The following is a 13,994-nucleotide window of genomic DNA, read 5'->3' as shown; positions in this document are numbered from 1 at the left end:
TTAAACAGCAGTTAGCCGTTCTCAAGCTGTTTTTATCATTTTCACTGTTGCATTTAAAAATGGGTCAAGCGTAAAAAAGGAAAACATGTAAATCCACTCACAAAATACATATTTCCATATCCTGCTTTAACACATCGTAGGCACAATATTGTCAACAAGAATACACATTTCAAAATAAAGACATCTCCCAGGTAAATAATTCAAAAGGTGCTATGTCAAATTGTGGCAAATTTTAATTAAAACAATATTTTTAAGTTTTGCTTAATTGTCCTGACACAAACCAATACAAATGTTACATTCAATTTTTAAAATGAGTTTGGTCGCAAAACATGTTGCGCAATCTTGTTTACTTTTTTGGGGAGGGGAGGGGGGGCAACAACAACAATGAAGTGGGTTGGGCCAGATTTTGACATCAGCTATTAAAAAAGCCAGCAATGGAAACAACATGATATTTGACGGTGTCAGTAACAAGTAGAAGGGGCGTGGCCGGGCGTGGCGGGGGCGTGGCTTCATGCTAAACTAAGATAAAATAAGATAAGGTGGCTTTGACATTGCCTGACCCCGTCACCCTGGTCTCAAATACCAACATTGTCTGAAACACATTGTACATTGGATTAACAGCACTCTTGAGGTTAAAAGGGGGCGGAGTCCAAATGCATTGGCGTCAATGTTAGCTCACTTACTATCCATACTATTTCCAAAAGGCCCGTTTTCCTGCAAATTTGCATATGAATCCTTTTTGCAAATATGTCCAGATCGGACATTTCAGGGCAGGCAGGCAGTGGGTTTGGTTCCCTCTACGGCACGGCGGGCAGGAAGTCATAAAGACAGAAAGACTTCCTGGAACGTGGCCACGGTGGGCCTGACTGGAGTAAAAAGCGCCGCTCTGCTCTGCTTTTTTGGACAAAGAATCTGCTTTCACTTTGAGTTCTCCTTACTATTCATCCAGCGGCCCGACCGCGGCGCTCGGGTTACTTGATGGACGGTCTGTGGGTCACGGGGGGGGGGGAGTGCTCGGACGTTTGGTCGCAGGGTCTTTTGGTCGCGGGGCAAATGGTGACAGAGAATTTACTGTTGAAAATTGTATCCATGAGAGTTTAATATCTAAGTACTGTTTAACATCTAAGTACATTTGATAAGTGACCAAACATCCGGGGACCAAACGTCCGGGGACCAAACGTCCGGTCACGGACTTGAGTTTTTTTTTGTTTTTGTTTTCTATGTCAAGTAACAAGTGAGCGGCAAGTACCGTAAAAACATGGTAGAAGAGACATTTGACAAATGTAGCGTACCCCAAGAGACATGGACGTCCAACGGAAAGACGCCTCCGGCTAATCGCTATCTAAACCCAACTGACGACGGGGGCGGACTATCTTCGGCGTGTCACATTAACGCTGTGGCTTCTTGGCAACTTGCCAAAAGATAAGACAAGTGGAGAAGACGTCTCGGTTGTCCGGTTTTGGGTTCGAGTCCGTCCATCCGTAGATTCGTTTCGCACCAAATGAGCTAGTCACAGTATATACACCTGAAAGTATGAAATTAAAAGACGAGGGGATGAAAAGGAAACAGGCACTTGACAATGTGAACGCCTGAGGTCGGAGAAGAAAAAAAAACGCTCTGACGGGAGGGTGACGCGGGTTTGGTTCCGTTGAATTATGGCATTTTAGCGTCCTGAGAGAAGGGATACACTCCGTCTATTTGCATACACACACACACACATGCAAAAAAAAAGAGGAAGGAATCTTCTGGACTATAAGTCGCACATAAAAGAAAACAAAAAACAAAAATAAACCCAAAAGTAAACGCTGCTTTAAAACTTGTGACGTAAAGTTCAATTTCCCTGTCGATTTCATCGGATTGGACGGCACTAAAAACAATCATTCAACACAATACTCCGAAAAAAAAAAACGGTTCCCACTAGCGTCGAGGCTAAATATGATTTTGGGAAATACTTGCGGCGTATGGCTCCATTTCTTGGCAGAAAAAAAAACAATAACAGTGGCGCTAAAGTCAAGCTAAAAAAATGTCCACATTCACCCGGTTGCTCCAAAATAGCAACTCGGATGGAACGCTTGCATTTTTTTTTTTTGGAAACGGGTCCATAGTGTGAAAGAGGCACTTCTTCTTCTTCCCATTGGCTCTGGCGGACGGAACAAAAAAGCTGTTTTTTGTTTTTTTTTTTGTGTTTTTTTGTGTTTTGGTGGCCATCTCCCAAGAAAGCAAAGGATACAAAGTCAAGCAGTTTTTCTTCCTAGGCAGGCCGGCAGTCCCAAAAAGCAGATAGCGGATTGTTCCTCCGACGTCGCTAGCTGGCATTAGCATTCTGTAAGCAGAAAAATCATTGGTTAGAACAAAGGTGGGCAAACTCTGGGCCCGGGGGCCATATTTACTTGAAAAATTTGACAGATGGGTCAGCACAAGATTGGATACATATAAAAAAGTGCATCTGTTAACAGTACATATGAAACATCAATAGAAATAAAGGACTTAAAGTATTAACATACTCATCATGTGGCCTATTTTCTCAAAGCCGGTCGCTAAGAGCGTTGGCGAGCAAACAAACGGAGACATTTGATAAAGGAAAATGCGGCCTGACGCTTGTTTGTTTAAACAATCAGGTCATGGCTCCCAGTCGCCAAAAGTCAAAGAAATAAAAAAATAAAAAGGACATCCTAGCGTGAGCGAGTGCGTATGTTGCTAAGCGGAATGAGTCATTGGCACAATCGGTGGTCCTTTGGTTCAAATCTTCTAATTGGTACTTCCGTCTGACGTGGAGGGATAGATCAAGCCCCCCCCCCCCCCCCTCCCCGACAAGCCAAAGCGCGGCGGCGGTGCTCCATAAACTCTATGTTTAGCTTTTTTTTCTCTCGACGGCAGACATGTTAAATTATACAGGGGAAGAAAGACGACAGAATGACTCATGTTGTTTATTCCTTCTTTTAAAGCAAAAGGCCTCCATTTGATAATCGCTTACGTCAAGAGACGTCGTCAAAGCGCCCCTAAGCCGTAATTTCATCAATCGCCGCCACGTAGAACGGGAACAAAATGTGTCCGTCCTATTAGTGGCAAATACGGGCAAATTGAGGCAACGCGGCAAAAGGTTAACGGCCGCCGCGCCGACATTAGCCGCCGCGCTGAGCAAACACGTCTGCCTGCCCGCCCGCCTCTCTTACGTAAGGTCGCCCTTGGACGACCAATGGCAGCCCGGCTTTTGGATTTGGCTTTTTCTGTCAAGAAAAAAAAATGTCCTTTAATAATCAAACATAACAAAGTATTGTTTGATATCTAAGTACTGTTTAATATCCAAGTACTGTTTAATATCCAAGTACTGTTTAATATCTAAGAGAGTTTAATATCTAAGTAGTTTAGTATCTAAGTAGTGTTTAATATTTAAGTAGTGTTTAATATCCAAGTACTGTTTAATATGCAAGTACTGTTTAATATCCAAGTACTGTTAAAAATCCAAGTAGCGTTTAATATCCAAGTACTGTTTAATATCCAAGTACTGTTTAATATCTTAGTACTGTTTAATATGCAAGTACTGTTTAATATGCAAGTACTGTTTAATATCCAAATACTGTTTAATATCCAAGTACTGTTTAATATCTAAGTACTGTTTAATATTCAAGTACTGTTTAATATCCAAGTAGTGTTTAATATCCAAGTACTGTTTAATATCCAAGTACTGTTTAGTATCCAAATACTGTTTAATATCCAAGTACTGTTTAATATCCAAGTAGTGTTTAATATCTAAGTAATGTTTGATATATAAGTACTGTGTAATATCTGAGTCCATTTGAGCGGCGAGCAAACGTCCAGCCGGCCACGCCCCTTACCTGACCTCAGAATGAACTCTGACCTACCCCGCCTCCGCCATTGCCGTGGCTCGCTCCATATACCAACGACATGTAAACAAACACGATTAAATCCAGACAAATTCCTGGGATGAGAGTTAGCTTGTTACTAAGAGCGTAATGGGCTTAGAGCTCGCCCGGTTAGTGACGCCCAGGACGCCCGTTTTCATTGGGGGAAGGGTCGGCGGCGCTTCCTTCGCCGCCGACCCTTCCTACCGCTCCGGGTGGTAAAACTTGGCGCCGATTGGCTAAGGCGCGGGTGAGGGAGTTTGCCACGTCTTCCGCCACAGAGCGGCAATTGTGCGCAACGTTTTGGGATGCGGGCCACCGCGCGGTTGCCGCCGCACGCCAACGCTCGGAAGGTGACCGAGTGCAGGCGAGGAAGGGGGAGGGGCGGCAGAAAGGGTGGGAACAGCCTGGCTTTCTCAGCTCAACAAAAATGAATGGCCTTCTCCATTCAATCCTAAAATTAGAAAGTACATTTCAAAATCAAGACCTAGCATGGATAATAAATAGCTCCAAAGTATTCAGTTGTCATTAGCAAACAATTCATTAGCTTTCTCTAGCAAAAAAGTGGGCGTGGCCACATTTGAAGAGGAGCAAAGGGCAAAATTCACAATCATTCCGAGAGTGAAAAAGCCGAGCCGCCACTCAAGCAAACATTTTGCGACTTTTTGTGCAAAGTACGCAAGAAAAACTCAAGTTAGCTAGCGTCTTTTTGTCAGCCGTTGCGGTTGGACGGCCCATTTTTCCCCCCTTTACGGCCCAGACGTACACGGATAAACCACTGAGAGTGGCGCCGGTGCGGGTGGGGGTCCGCTGGGGGGGTGGTGCTCTGGTCCACGTGGTGGCCGCTTACGTAACAGCGTGGTTAGCCTGACCCGGATTCCACAGCCGTCACACCTGTGGTCGTAAACAATCTATACTGTTAAGGTGCGTACGGGTGCGTCTTTTAACCCTTCCACGCCTGGATTGGCAAAGCATTGTGGGGGATGAGAAAATACCAAAGACACATCAAAGAGTGGCGGGGAGGAATACACCCAAATAATTTGTTTGAAGATAAGATTGCTGTGTTTAAACTTGAGAAAATATTTGCTACACGTGACCACGGAGATAAGCTAGTCCAATTCTAAACATGGATACTTTGTTTATGTCCGTGTGCGGCTCATTGACGTCATCCTTTGCAGACATTTTGGGATATTTTACCAAGTACTTTAAAGGGGAACGGCCATGGTGGGCGGAGCCGTGGCATTTGCGACACGGTGCCAGCGGAACCCTGGCCCCGCCCGGTTCAACATTCGTAGGCGAGGTGCAACATTCTGCCCGCCATGGTGCTAGCCGCTAAGTATTTGTATCTAAAAGCGCCGTCTGGAAGGGCGACCCACGGCCACGGGGGTCCCGGTGGTGCCAAATGTTTGGGTAGGGCCGCTAGGGAAACAGCGTGGGGCGGAGCTACCACAAGAGGCCCACTGTGGACCAATCCACGTGGATCCCCAATGGGCCAATTGGGTTGTAGACCTGGCTAATGAGGAATGTTTTGCTATTGGGGGCTGGGGGGGGGGGGTGGTCTGCTGGGGGTCTGAGGCCTTTTATAGAGCACCCCCGCCAAGCCCAGAAGGAACATTCTGGGAAGGCGGAGAACTCGGGCCGGAGCAATAGCGCAATTGTGCTTTGCTACATTCTAGGAAGCTAGGCTAGGAATACAGAAGATGCTAAGCATCACCAAACGCCCCCCGGGTCAGGGGGTCAACTGCGGCTGGGACGCTCCGATGGCTGCTCTCAATACTTTCATTGTTTGTCGACGGTGGCGCGGCGAGACATTGGCGATGGAAAACAATGGCTCAAGCCGAGCGGAAGCCGGGCGCTTCCACCAGGCGTTACGCTAGGCGTTACGCTAGCATTAGCCGTATGACTGGAGCAAAAGAATAAAGCACAATCTTACCTGTTCCTTCCTTGTTTCCGTTTTGATGGCTCCGCAACTCCTCCGATTTGTAGAAGTCGATGCTGGCGTAGGTGTTGACGCCGGCCGTCGCGCCCCCTCCGGCCACCGGGTTGGCCGCCAGACCGGAAAAGAGGCGGGCCGGGGCCTGGCCGGCCGAGGCTCCGTCCGGGGCCGAGTGAGGGTTCTCCTTGCCGATCAGGTCCAAGTCTATGTAGTTGAGGCCCCGCTCCGTGGTAGGGGGTGGCGTGCCGTCAGAGCCCTGCCGGCGGCCGGCGGACTGCTCGGGGAAGAGCGAGGCGCTGGACGTCGAAGAGGAGGCGGCGGCCGAGAGAGAGGCGGAGGCCACGAAGCTTTCCGAGCAGTGTCTTCTGCGGCCTTGAGGGTCGGCGCGGATGACCTTGGCCCCGTGATCTGGGTTGGGCCCCGTTTTGGCTAAGGGGAAGTCTAGACCCCTGGGTGGGGCCACGGAGGCTTCCGTCCTACTCGGGGAAGGAGCTTTGGGCGAGACGCCGGCCGACGACCTGCCAGCGGCGCCGTCGTTCAGGCCGAACGCCATCACGGTGTAGTCCCCGCAAGACGTGGGGGATTCCGACTCGGGGATGGTCTCTGGGGTGGCCTGGGTGATGGGTGCCGGCGCCCCGAGAGGCGCATGGGGGACTTTGGGGGCCAGAGCCAGAGATGGGGGCGTGGGAGGGCTGTGGAAAGGGGGGAACACCAGTGGGGTCAGCGGCGAGGGGGACGGAGAAGGCCCCAGTTCCATGTTGACGTACTCTGAGGCGGACGGGGGCGTGTCGGGGGCAGACGGGCTGCGGGATAGGGGTAGAAAATTCCCCAGGCAGGAAACGGGTCTGTGTTGAGGATGGCGGTTGTCCGTACCGTGGGGGTTGGAGGACGTCTTGCCGGGGCCCCCGCCGCGCCCTCTTCTGAGCCCGGCCCGGCTGGCGTCGTCTCCCTTGAACTCGATGCTGACGTACTCGCCCGGGCTCTTGGGTTCCGGGGGTAAGGGGTTCTCGCGGACCCGGGGAAGCGTGTTGGCTTTGGAGACGTCCACAAATAAGCTGATGGGACGGCTCCGAGAGTGGATGGCGTGTTTGGGTAGGCCGCCGGAGCCTCTTCGCTGATGGAGCTTGGAGGCGTCCTTGGGGACAGAGCAGCCCGCCGCGTGGGACGCTCTGTCCTCGCTTTCCCCCAGGCTCTCGCTGCTGGCCGAGCTGGAGGAATACGAGGACCAGGAAAGAGACAGGTGTCGCCCCGCCGCCGAACCGTTGGCGGGGTTGGGCCCGGGCACGGTCCGACCTCCCCTGAGGCTTCCCCCGTTGGGCCTCCTGCCACGTCCCGGACCTTCCTCAAAGTGCCCGGAGGGGGGATTGTGTTTGTAGGAACGGGGTAGGGAGTAGTAGGAGTACACCATCTTGGGGAGCTGCTGCTGCTGCTGAGGACCGCTCTCCGAGAGGTGGGCGTGCTCCGGAGGCGGGAGGGGGCTGGCGCCGAAAGAGCGGGCGCTGATGGGCGACATGTTCATGTAGTCGCTCCCCGCCCTGCTGTCGGCGCTCCCGCTGCCCACCCAAGCCCCGGAGGAGAGACCCCCGCGCTGATCGGGCGAGCAGCTGCTATTGGGGGACATGATCATGTAGCCGTCCGAGGTGGGCGGAGCTCGGATCTGCCGGGGTGGGGACACGCTGCTGTTTGGGGTCATGGCCATGTAGTCGTCCGCCGCGGCTTTGGGGTCCGCGTCCGGGACGGAGACGGCCGGCGACTGGGGCGGGGAGGCGAGGGACGCGGGGGGCTGGGTGACTCCCGGCAACATGGACATGTAGCCGTTGTCCACTCCGATGGAACCCCCCTCGGCACTTTGGCTTTTGAACTCGCCCGCCACATCCATGTAGCCCCCTCCTCCGGCGGCCAGGAGGAACTCTCTGTGCGTGGTCGAGGAGGAGGTGGAGGAAAAGGACTCGCGGCTGGTGCTCCGCGACATGACGGCGTAGTCGGCCGAGTCCTCTTCCGCCGCCGCCTCCTCGGCTCGCTGCTGCTGACCCGGGATCAGCCTCTCCAGCGCCATGGGCGGCAGCGAGGCCCGCTTGCTCAACAACCTACGTTCCGCTTCGCATTCCCGGCTGGAGGAACGGCGAAGCACCCTCCTGCTCTGACCCCCGGAGCCCAAGAGCGGAGGTCCGGGCGCCGGCAAGGAGCTGGACGTGGCGCCGCTTGGATGGTTGCCCACGTTTCCGCCCCGCTGCTGGCCCATTAAGATGTAATTAGCCCCCTCTTCGCCAAGGGACTGGCCGCTACCCAGGGAACTTCCGGACGGGCCGGCGGAGACCAGGAGGGCATTGTCCCCCGGGCTGGAGCCGTATTCGTCCGAGGAGCCGTAGTCACTGGGGGAACCCGAGGTGGAGGGGAGGCGGCTGTAGGGGCCGCCGACCGCCGAGGCGGCGCCTCCAAATTCCGACCCGTGTCCCGAGCTGGAGGACAGGCTCGGGGCGGGGGAGGGGGCCGGCGTGGAGACGGAGCGCATCAGACCCAGAGGGGTTTTAGCCGTGGAGGCGGGCGCCGAGCGAGTGGACTTGGACCTGAGGATGGGGGTGCCGGAACAACAAGATCCATTGGCAGAGGGACTGGAGCTGCGCATTCCCGTCGGGCCCTCCTCGGCTTTGCTCCCGTCGCTGGCGGTTCGAGACCTGGGGAAGCCGTTTCGCGGCGTGGGGGAAGCGCCGGCGCCGCCGCTCGGCCCCGTCTCGCCTCCGGGAGGCTCCGTTCTGGGCCGGCGGGTGAAACCCACCTGGCTGGGGGGAGGGTTAGAGTGGTGACGGCGGGTGGGGACGCTGATGGGGTTGGAAGCGGTGGCGCCACCTCCGGGACCCGAGTTGGACTGAGATTTACTTCGCTGGCGAAACTCTTCGCTGAGGGCCTTCATGGCCTCCAGTAATGTTTCGTGCATGTTTTGAGCCACCACGGAATCGTCCACCTGCCGTCAACACAAAACACCAAAAGCCCATTTCATGAGTCACTTTCCACGCAAAGAAAACACTCGACTGAAACCCGAGACCCACCTGCATCCAGAACTCGCCCGGACCCGTCACCGCCGATCGGCCCACCTCCACAAAGAAGAAGTTCTCGGAATGTCCGCAGCGGCGGACATTCATGAGTTGCAGCACCACGGCGGCGGCGTCCGAGTTGAGCTTGACAAAGTTGATGGTCTTGTCGGTCAGGCAGAGACGGTAAATCCCCACCAGGTTTTTGGCCTGTCCCAGACCTTTGGGCCACACTTTCACCTGCCAAACTTCTTTAAAGGCCGGTCCGGGATTGGGGACGCCGTTCTCGCCGCCGGCCTCTTTCTCCATGGGGTTTTTACCTCAAAAAAAAAACAAGACATAGAGAGAGTGTGGGTGAGCTGCAGGCGTGGGAAGCAAAGTGGTTGCACCGCCACTATTTACCCAAGTTTAGTTTCTGTCCCTGGTTGCAGCTTTTTTGAGATTTCCAAGCAGATATAAGCGCAAACCAAGCATGTAGCGACTTGTACGACCGGCTCTGTACTCGCCGGCTACAAACCTGGGGGTCTCGTTTTGCAAGCGCGCATACCAGCGTGGAAAAAAAGTCCACGCCAAGGATGGAAAGTTCAGGGGCGGAGTCAGTTGAGTAAAGCAAAATAGGCTTTGAAGTCCTCCCAACTTTGACCTGACCTGACCCCAAAACGTAACCTCAAAGTCAGCAAGCCGAGGAAGCAAAAAGTAGATATAACATTGAGCTAACGTGCGTATTGAACTAAAAGCAGATATAACATTAAGCTAACGTGCCGTGATGACTCACTTGAGTCATCTTGTGCTTTCTTCAACAGGAAAGAGCCAATTGGACACTTTTTAAAAGACGGAACTAAAGAAATGCGAGGGGGGGGGGGTCTTTTACAAGTGACTGATAGCGGGGGCAGTGGAAAAACAAAGCATTGGATTCCACGTGAGCATTTATTTTTGCTTCTTTTGTTTGGAAAACACACTGGCCTTAAACTCTGCGCACACTTTTGTCTGGAGGACAGAAGGAATTTCTTTTCCTCAGTCGACTCAGACAGCGATGGACGCCTAACTTGGGGGCCCTCCCACTTGAAATGGCCACTCAAACTCCATTAATTATCAGGGAAACCTTGTCCCCTGTTGTGGCTAACATGTGTTGTCCAAGCAAAGCACTGGCTAGGCTAAAAGGGCTAGCGTGCGTGTTATTTTCTGCCCATGTTTAGATGGCTAAAGACGGGTCAGTGAAATCTGCACGGCCCCATTAAGCGCTAAGCCACGCTAAAGCACGCTAAGCGGCGCTCATCCCCCTAATTAAGTACTAATTGCTGTCTCGAGTGTCCGCGGTGGGTGCTACAGTACACGCTTTGTCCTCCAATGGTGGCCGCGGGAAATCTTCAGGGTTATTATGGGCTACTTCTACGTTAAGAAGGCACAACTAGCACTTTGTAAGGGGACGTTGACTTCTTCGGAGAAGCTCTGAAGTTGCAAGCTAGTCAAGCTAATGTACATTTGAATAGGCTAATCCTTTTGGAAAATTCCCAGAGTGACCTGTGACCTTTAACCTCATTAGCCTCAAATGTAGCCATCTCGTTGTCTGGCGCTATCTGGAACAAAAACATAGTGTAGAGAATTAGTTCAAGTCAACAAATGTATCAAAAGTCTATTGTAAAATTGGATTGGACGTCCGTCCCCGTCTACGGCAGTGGACTATTGCAATATTTACACGGGATGTGGGACTTAATGGCCCGAAAGTATTGATTGTAGCGGATGAGTGCACATTAGCGGCGCGCTTGTAGCGGTCAAGGAAGTGGTCTTGCATTACTACAAGCCCCGCCCCTGGAATTTCCTCCGGGACGCCAAAGAATCTACAGTCCCAGAGTCCACGTGGTCCCCCCCCAATACGGTGCTTTGTATATTTCATTCAGATGCTCCGCCTCCTCCTCCTCCTCCTTCGCTGGTCTTCTGCGGCAACTTAAAAATTCAGGAGTTCTTAAATGTAAGTGAGATGAAATATTCACTGGCCCCCGAGGAATTGGCGTGAAAACTCAATCCCGGCAACTGCCGCATCCTCCCTGACCTCCTTTTGGATTTTTTTCCACAGAAACGAGTCTGTCCCAACTTGCGGGAACGTTGTGTTCCCACTCGCGGGGTTTGAGGTTCCCGGGTTTCGGCACCGGAAAATGAGACTTTCTAGGATGCGGGTCCGGATCGAAGGGATGGCCGCCGTTTGGAGCTTCGGGAAAAACGCCGCGGTTCAAATGAGGGAAGGCGGCGGGCACACGTGGCCGCCCTGGGAAAAAGTACAAAGCTTAAATTGAGGGAAGAGGGGGGGGGAGTCGCTGAGAACAGACAGAGAGGGAGAAAAAAAAGCCTTGGCGGTGTCGAAAAGCATCACGGCGTGCTACGGCAATGAGGTCACGCGTTGGAAATGCCAGCGAGGCGCTTGTTAGCGCTGATTTACAGGATCCTGGCTAGCGACTGGGTTTACTACGTAGTCCTGGTGGATTCCAAGTCAACTGAGTACCCGTGTAGACATGAAGTTGGACTGAATTTTGGACTCCCGTCCAATGAAGGCACCCCAAAAAAGACAATGTTGACGACTAGCTTTTAAACAGGGTATAACCACTGTGTACCAGAACAAGGGTAGGGAACCTATGGCTCGGGAGCCACATATGGCTATTTTGATGGACATTGCTGGTGACAAAGCACTTGAATAGGAGCCTAGAATGACCCTGTGATCAATAGCTAGCGACCTAAACCCAACAGAACGTAGCCTATGACCCTCCCGGGAATAGACTTGGACTGGTAGGGAGCCGCCATATTGAGCCATCACCTGGTTCGGCCTGGAAACCAATGGAAAGTTAGCAAGAAGCAACTCAATTGCCCGAAAAATTTGACACGGATTAACAAGACCTGTCCAATAGCAATGTAGTTACACGAGTAGATACAATTTCTTTCTTGTTTACAGCCGGCGCCGCCACTCCAAATTTGGATTCTGCTATTTGCTTTCATGGAGGTCAACCATTCCTGAGGTGCCTGCTGGCTGCCAATTTTCCTGGCAAAGAGTTAGCTGAACATACTCCCAGGTTACGACCAGGCTAACGTCCGGTAGCGGTAGCGTTTTTGTGCGATTAAGGTAGCGCGTGTGATAGCGCCACTTTCCCGCCGGGATCAAGCCGTTTATGATGTAAACATGGCAAATTCGAGGGATTGTGCAAGGACGCCTGGAGAGCTCCCGCGTGTACTACGCCGGACCCCCCGCGGCTACTTGATGATTGCTAACTTTAATCCAAAACTGTGATTTCTCAAGCCATGGCCTTCTCGCATCCCGGCGGAATTCTTCAAGTAGGAGAGAAGTTTTTCACAATCCTGACGGCCTGCAACTGTTTGGCTTCTGTGTCTGCCTTTTTGTTTGGGTGGGGGGGGGGGGTCTTGAAGACCCCCTTTGTGTCTGGGTGGAATCAGTAGCAGAACTATTAAATGCTAGTTTTTGTCTGGTGTCAAATTAGTTTTGGTGTCTTCAGTCTTGGACTCTAATCTGAAAAGAAGGGTTGTCCTATATGCGGGAAATCGGGAAATGTCAGTCCCTAGAAGGTGGGTGGCAAGAACCTGTTAATGTATTGGGTCTGGAGCGGAGGTGCTAATCATCCACTTTACGTAAGGTCCCGTGCCAGAAGCACCTTGAACTCCTCCAATCTGGTTTGCCACGCTGGCGTCACGGTCCCAAACTAGTCCAAATGGATGGGCACGTATACATGTAAACAATGTCCCCAAAGTGCGCAAAGAATCCCGAATAATCTCCAAACTATTGACAACGCCCCCCAGAAAGCACACCAGCTGCACCCCCGGACTTGTCTGCCACTTACTTTTGCACTGAAGTTCCACCATGGCCTGGTACCAGTCGTCCTGGTCCGCCTGGTTGTCGGCCGCCACGGCGAAGCTCTCGGCCCGTGTGTACAAGACGATCATGTGCTTGTTCTTGGAGTCGGCCCTCTTGTTGATGTTGAAACAGGTCTCCAAGAGGACGGCTTTCTTGGGGACGGGGGTCTTGCCGCGGAATTTCTTCTCGCTCTCGTAGTACTCCAAGCGGGCCGCTCCGCGCTCCGTCCCCGAGCGCAGTACAAAGTAGCGCCGGTGCATGGACTTGTGCTTGCGGAGGTAGCCGCTCAAGCGCACGTCCTCCCGGGGCTCCGGAGTGGGAGCCGGAGTGAGAGCCAGAGTGGGAGCCGGGGCGGGAGCCGGGGCGGGAGCCGGGGCGGGAGCCGGGGCGGGAGGCACAGCCGGAGCCGCTGCCGGAGCAACATCCGGAGCCTCCTGATCATCCATGGCTTCCCCGGCCTCGACTTCGGCCTCGTGTCCTCGCAAGTCGGCGACGGAGCTCATTCAAACATGTCCGGACTTCCCCCGATCGGCCATGTGCGGAGACAGACAGAGCCCGCTGCAAAGCGGCGCTTGTTTACCTCCGATCCGACGTTCGCAACTTTGCAAGTCCCTCCCGAAGGCAGCCAGCCTTCCAGCGTCGCTCGGGGATCTCTTCTCGAGCCGAAGCCTCACTCAGTGCGTTTGTTTTCCGCCCGGGATCGGCGTCGGTCCGCTTGAGTTGCGACTAGGAGGGATCCCGAGACGCAGACTGAGACTGAAGACTGGGACTGTCACTCAAGACGACGCGATGTACTCGTAGTACTCAGAAGCGCGTTGCGTTCACGGACCACGAAGTAAACTCGGCCAATGTATCACTCGCTTGCGGTGAAGTCCAAATGCTCCATCTGTATAAAAAAAGCAAGAAAATGGGCCATTTAGTATTTGAAACCCCAAATTAAACAAAATACGCTAACATATAATTGCTTTTTAGCGTTTTTTTTTCCATTGACCACACATTAACTTTTGATTTCCATTTATAAAACAACAACATTGCTTCTGTGCAATCAATAGAATTGTTAAATGAGCTGCCATTGACAGCGACATACGTCCAAACCATTTGAACTGGGATCCCTGGCAGCCATATTGCACGTCTAAGGCCGCCAATGGCACTGAAAGATGACAAAAATACAGCAGCACAATGTCAATTTTCCATCCTAGCTAAATCAATCAAAATTCAAAGGAGGACACTGCAGCTTGAACGCAAAGTATCCCATAATTGTAGTCCCAAAATAGGAGGAGTACTATTTCTAATGCAAGATGCGTGTTACGCAA

The 13,994-nt window shown here is 52.4% G+C and overlaps 1 protein-coding gene across 2 annotated transcripts; it reads right to left on the bottom strand.

Moving 5' to 3' along the window:
* Positions 1 to 1,147: 1,147 nt before the first annotated feature.
* On the bottom strand, positions 1,148 to 13,913 carry LOC144213667 (insulin receptor substrate 1-B). 2 transcript variants are annotated; one of them, XM_077742235.1, is made up of 5 exons: positions 13,769 to 13,913; positions 12,668 to 13,567; positions 8,847 to 9,148; positions 5,797 to 8,761; positions 1,148 to 2,323 (listed from the first exon to the last, which is right to left on the bottom strand). In XM_077742235.1, the coding sequence occupies exons 2-5, from the start codon at positions 13,182 to 13,184 to the stop codon at positions 2,316 to 2,318; spliced, it is 3,792 nt and encodes a 1,263-aa protein (XP_077598361.1). In that variant the 5' UTR covers positions 13,185 to 13,567; positions 13,769 to 13,913; the 3' UTR covers positions 1,148 to 2,315. The 2 variants fall into 2 exon arrangements, with proteins under 2 accessions (XP_077598361.1, XP_077598362.1); XM_077742236.1 differs by having other exon boundaries at positions 12,668 to 13,905.
* Between the last annotated feature and the right edge of the window lie 81 nt (positions 13,914 to 13,994).

This window comes from Stigmatopora nigra, chromosome 20 (assembly GCF_051989575.1).
Source record: "Stigmatopora nigra isolate UIUO_SnigA chromosome 20, RoL_Snig_1.1, whole genome shotgun sequence".
In the NCBI taxonomy this organism is placed as follows: domain Eukaryota; kingdom Metazoa; phylum Chordata; class Actinopteri; order Syngnathiformes; family Syngnathidae; genus Stigmatopora; species Stigmatopora nigra.
This window is presented reverse-complemented; position numbering and strand designations above follow the sequence as displayed.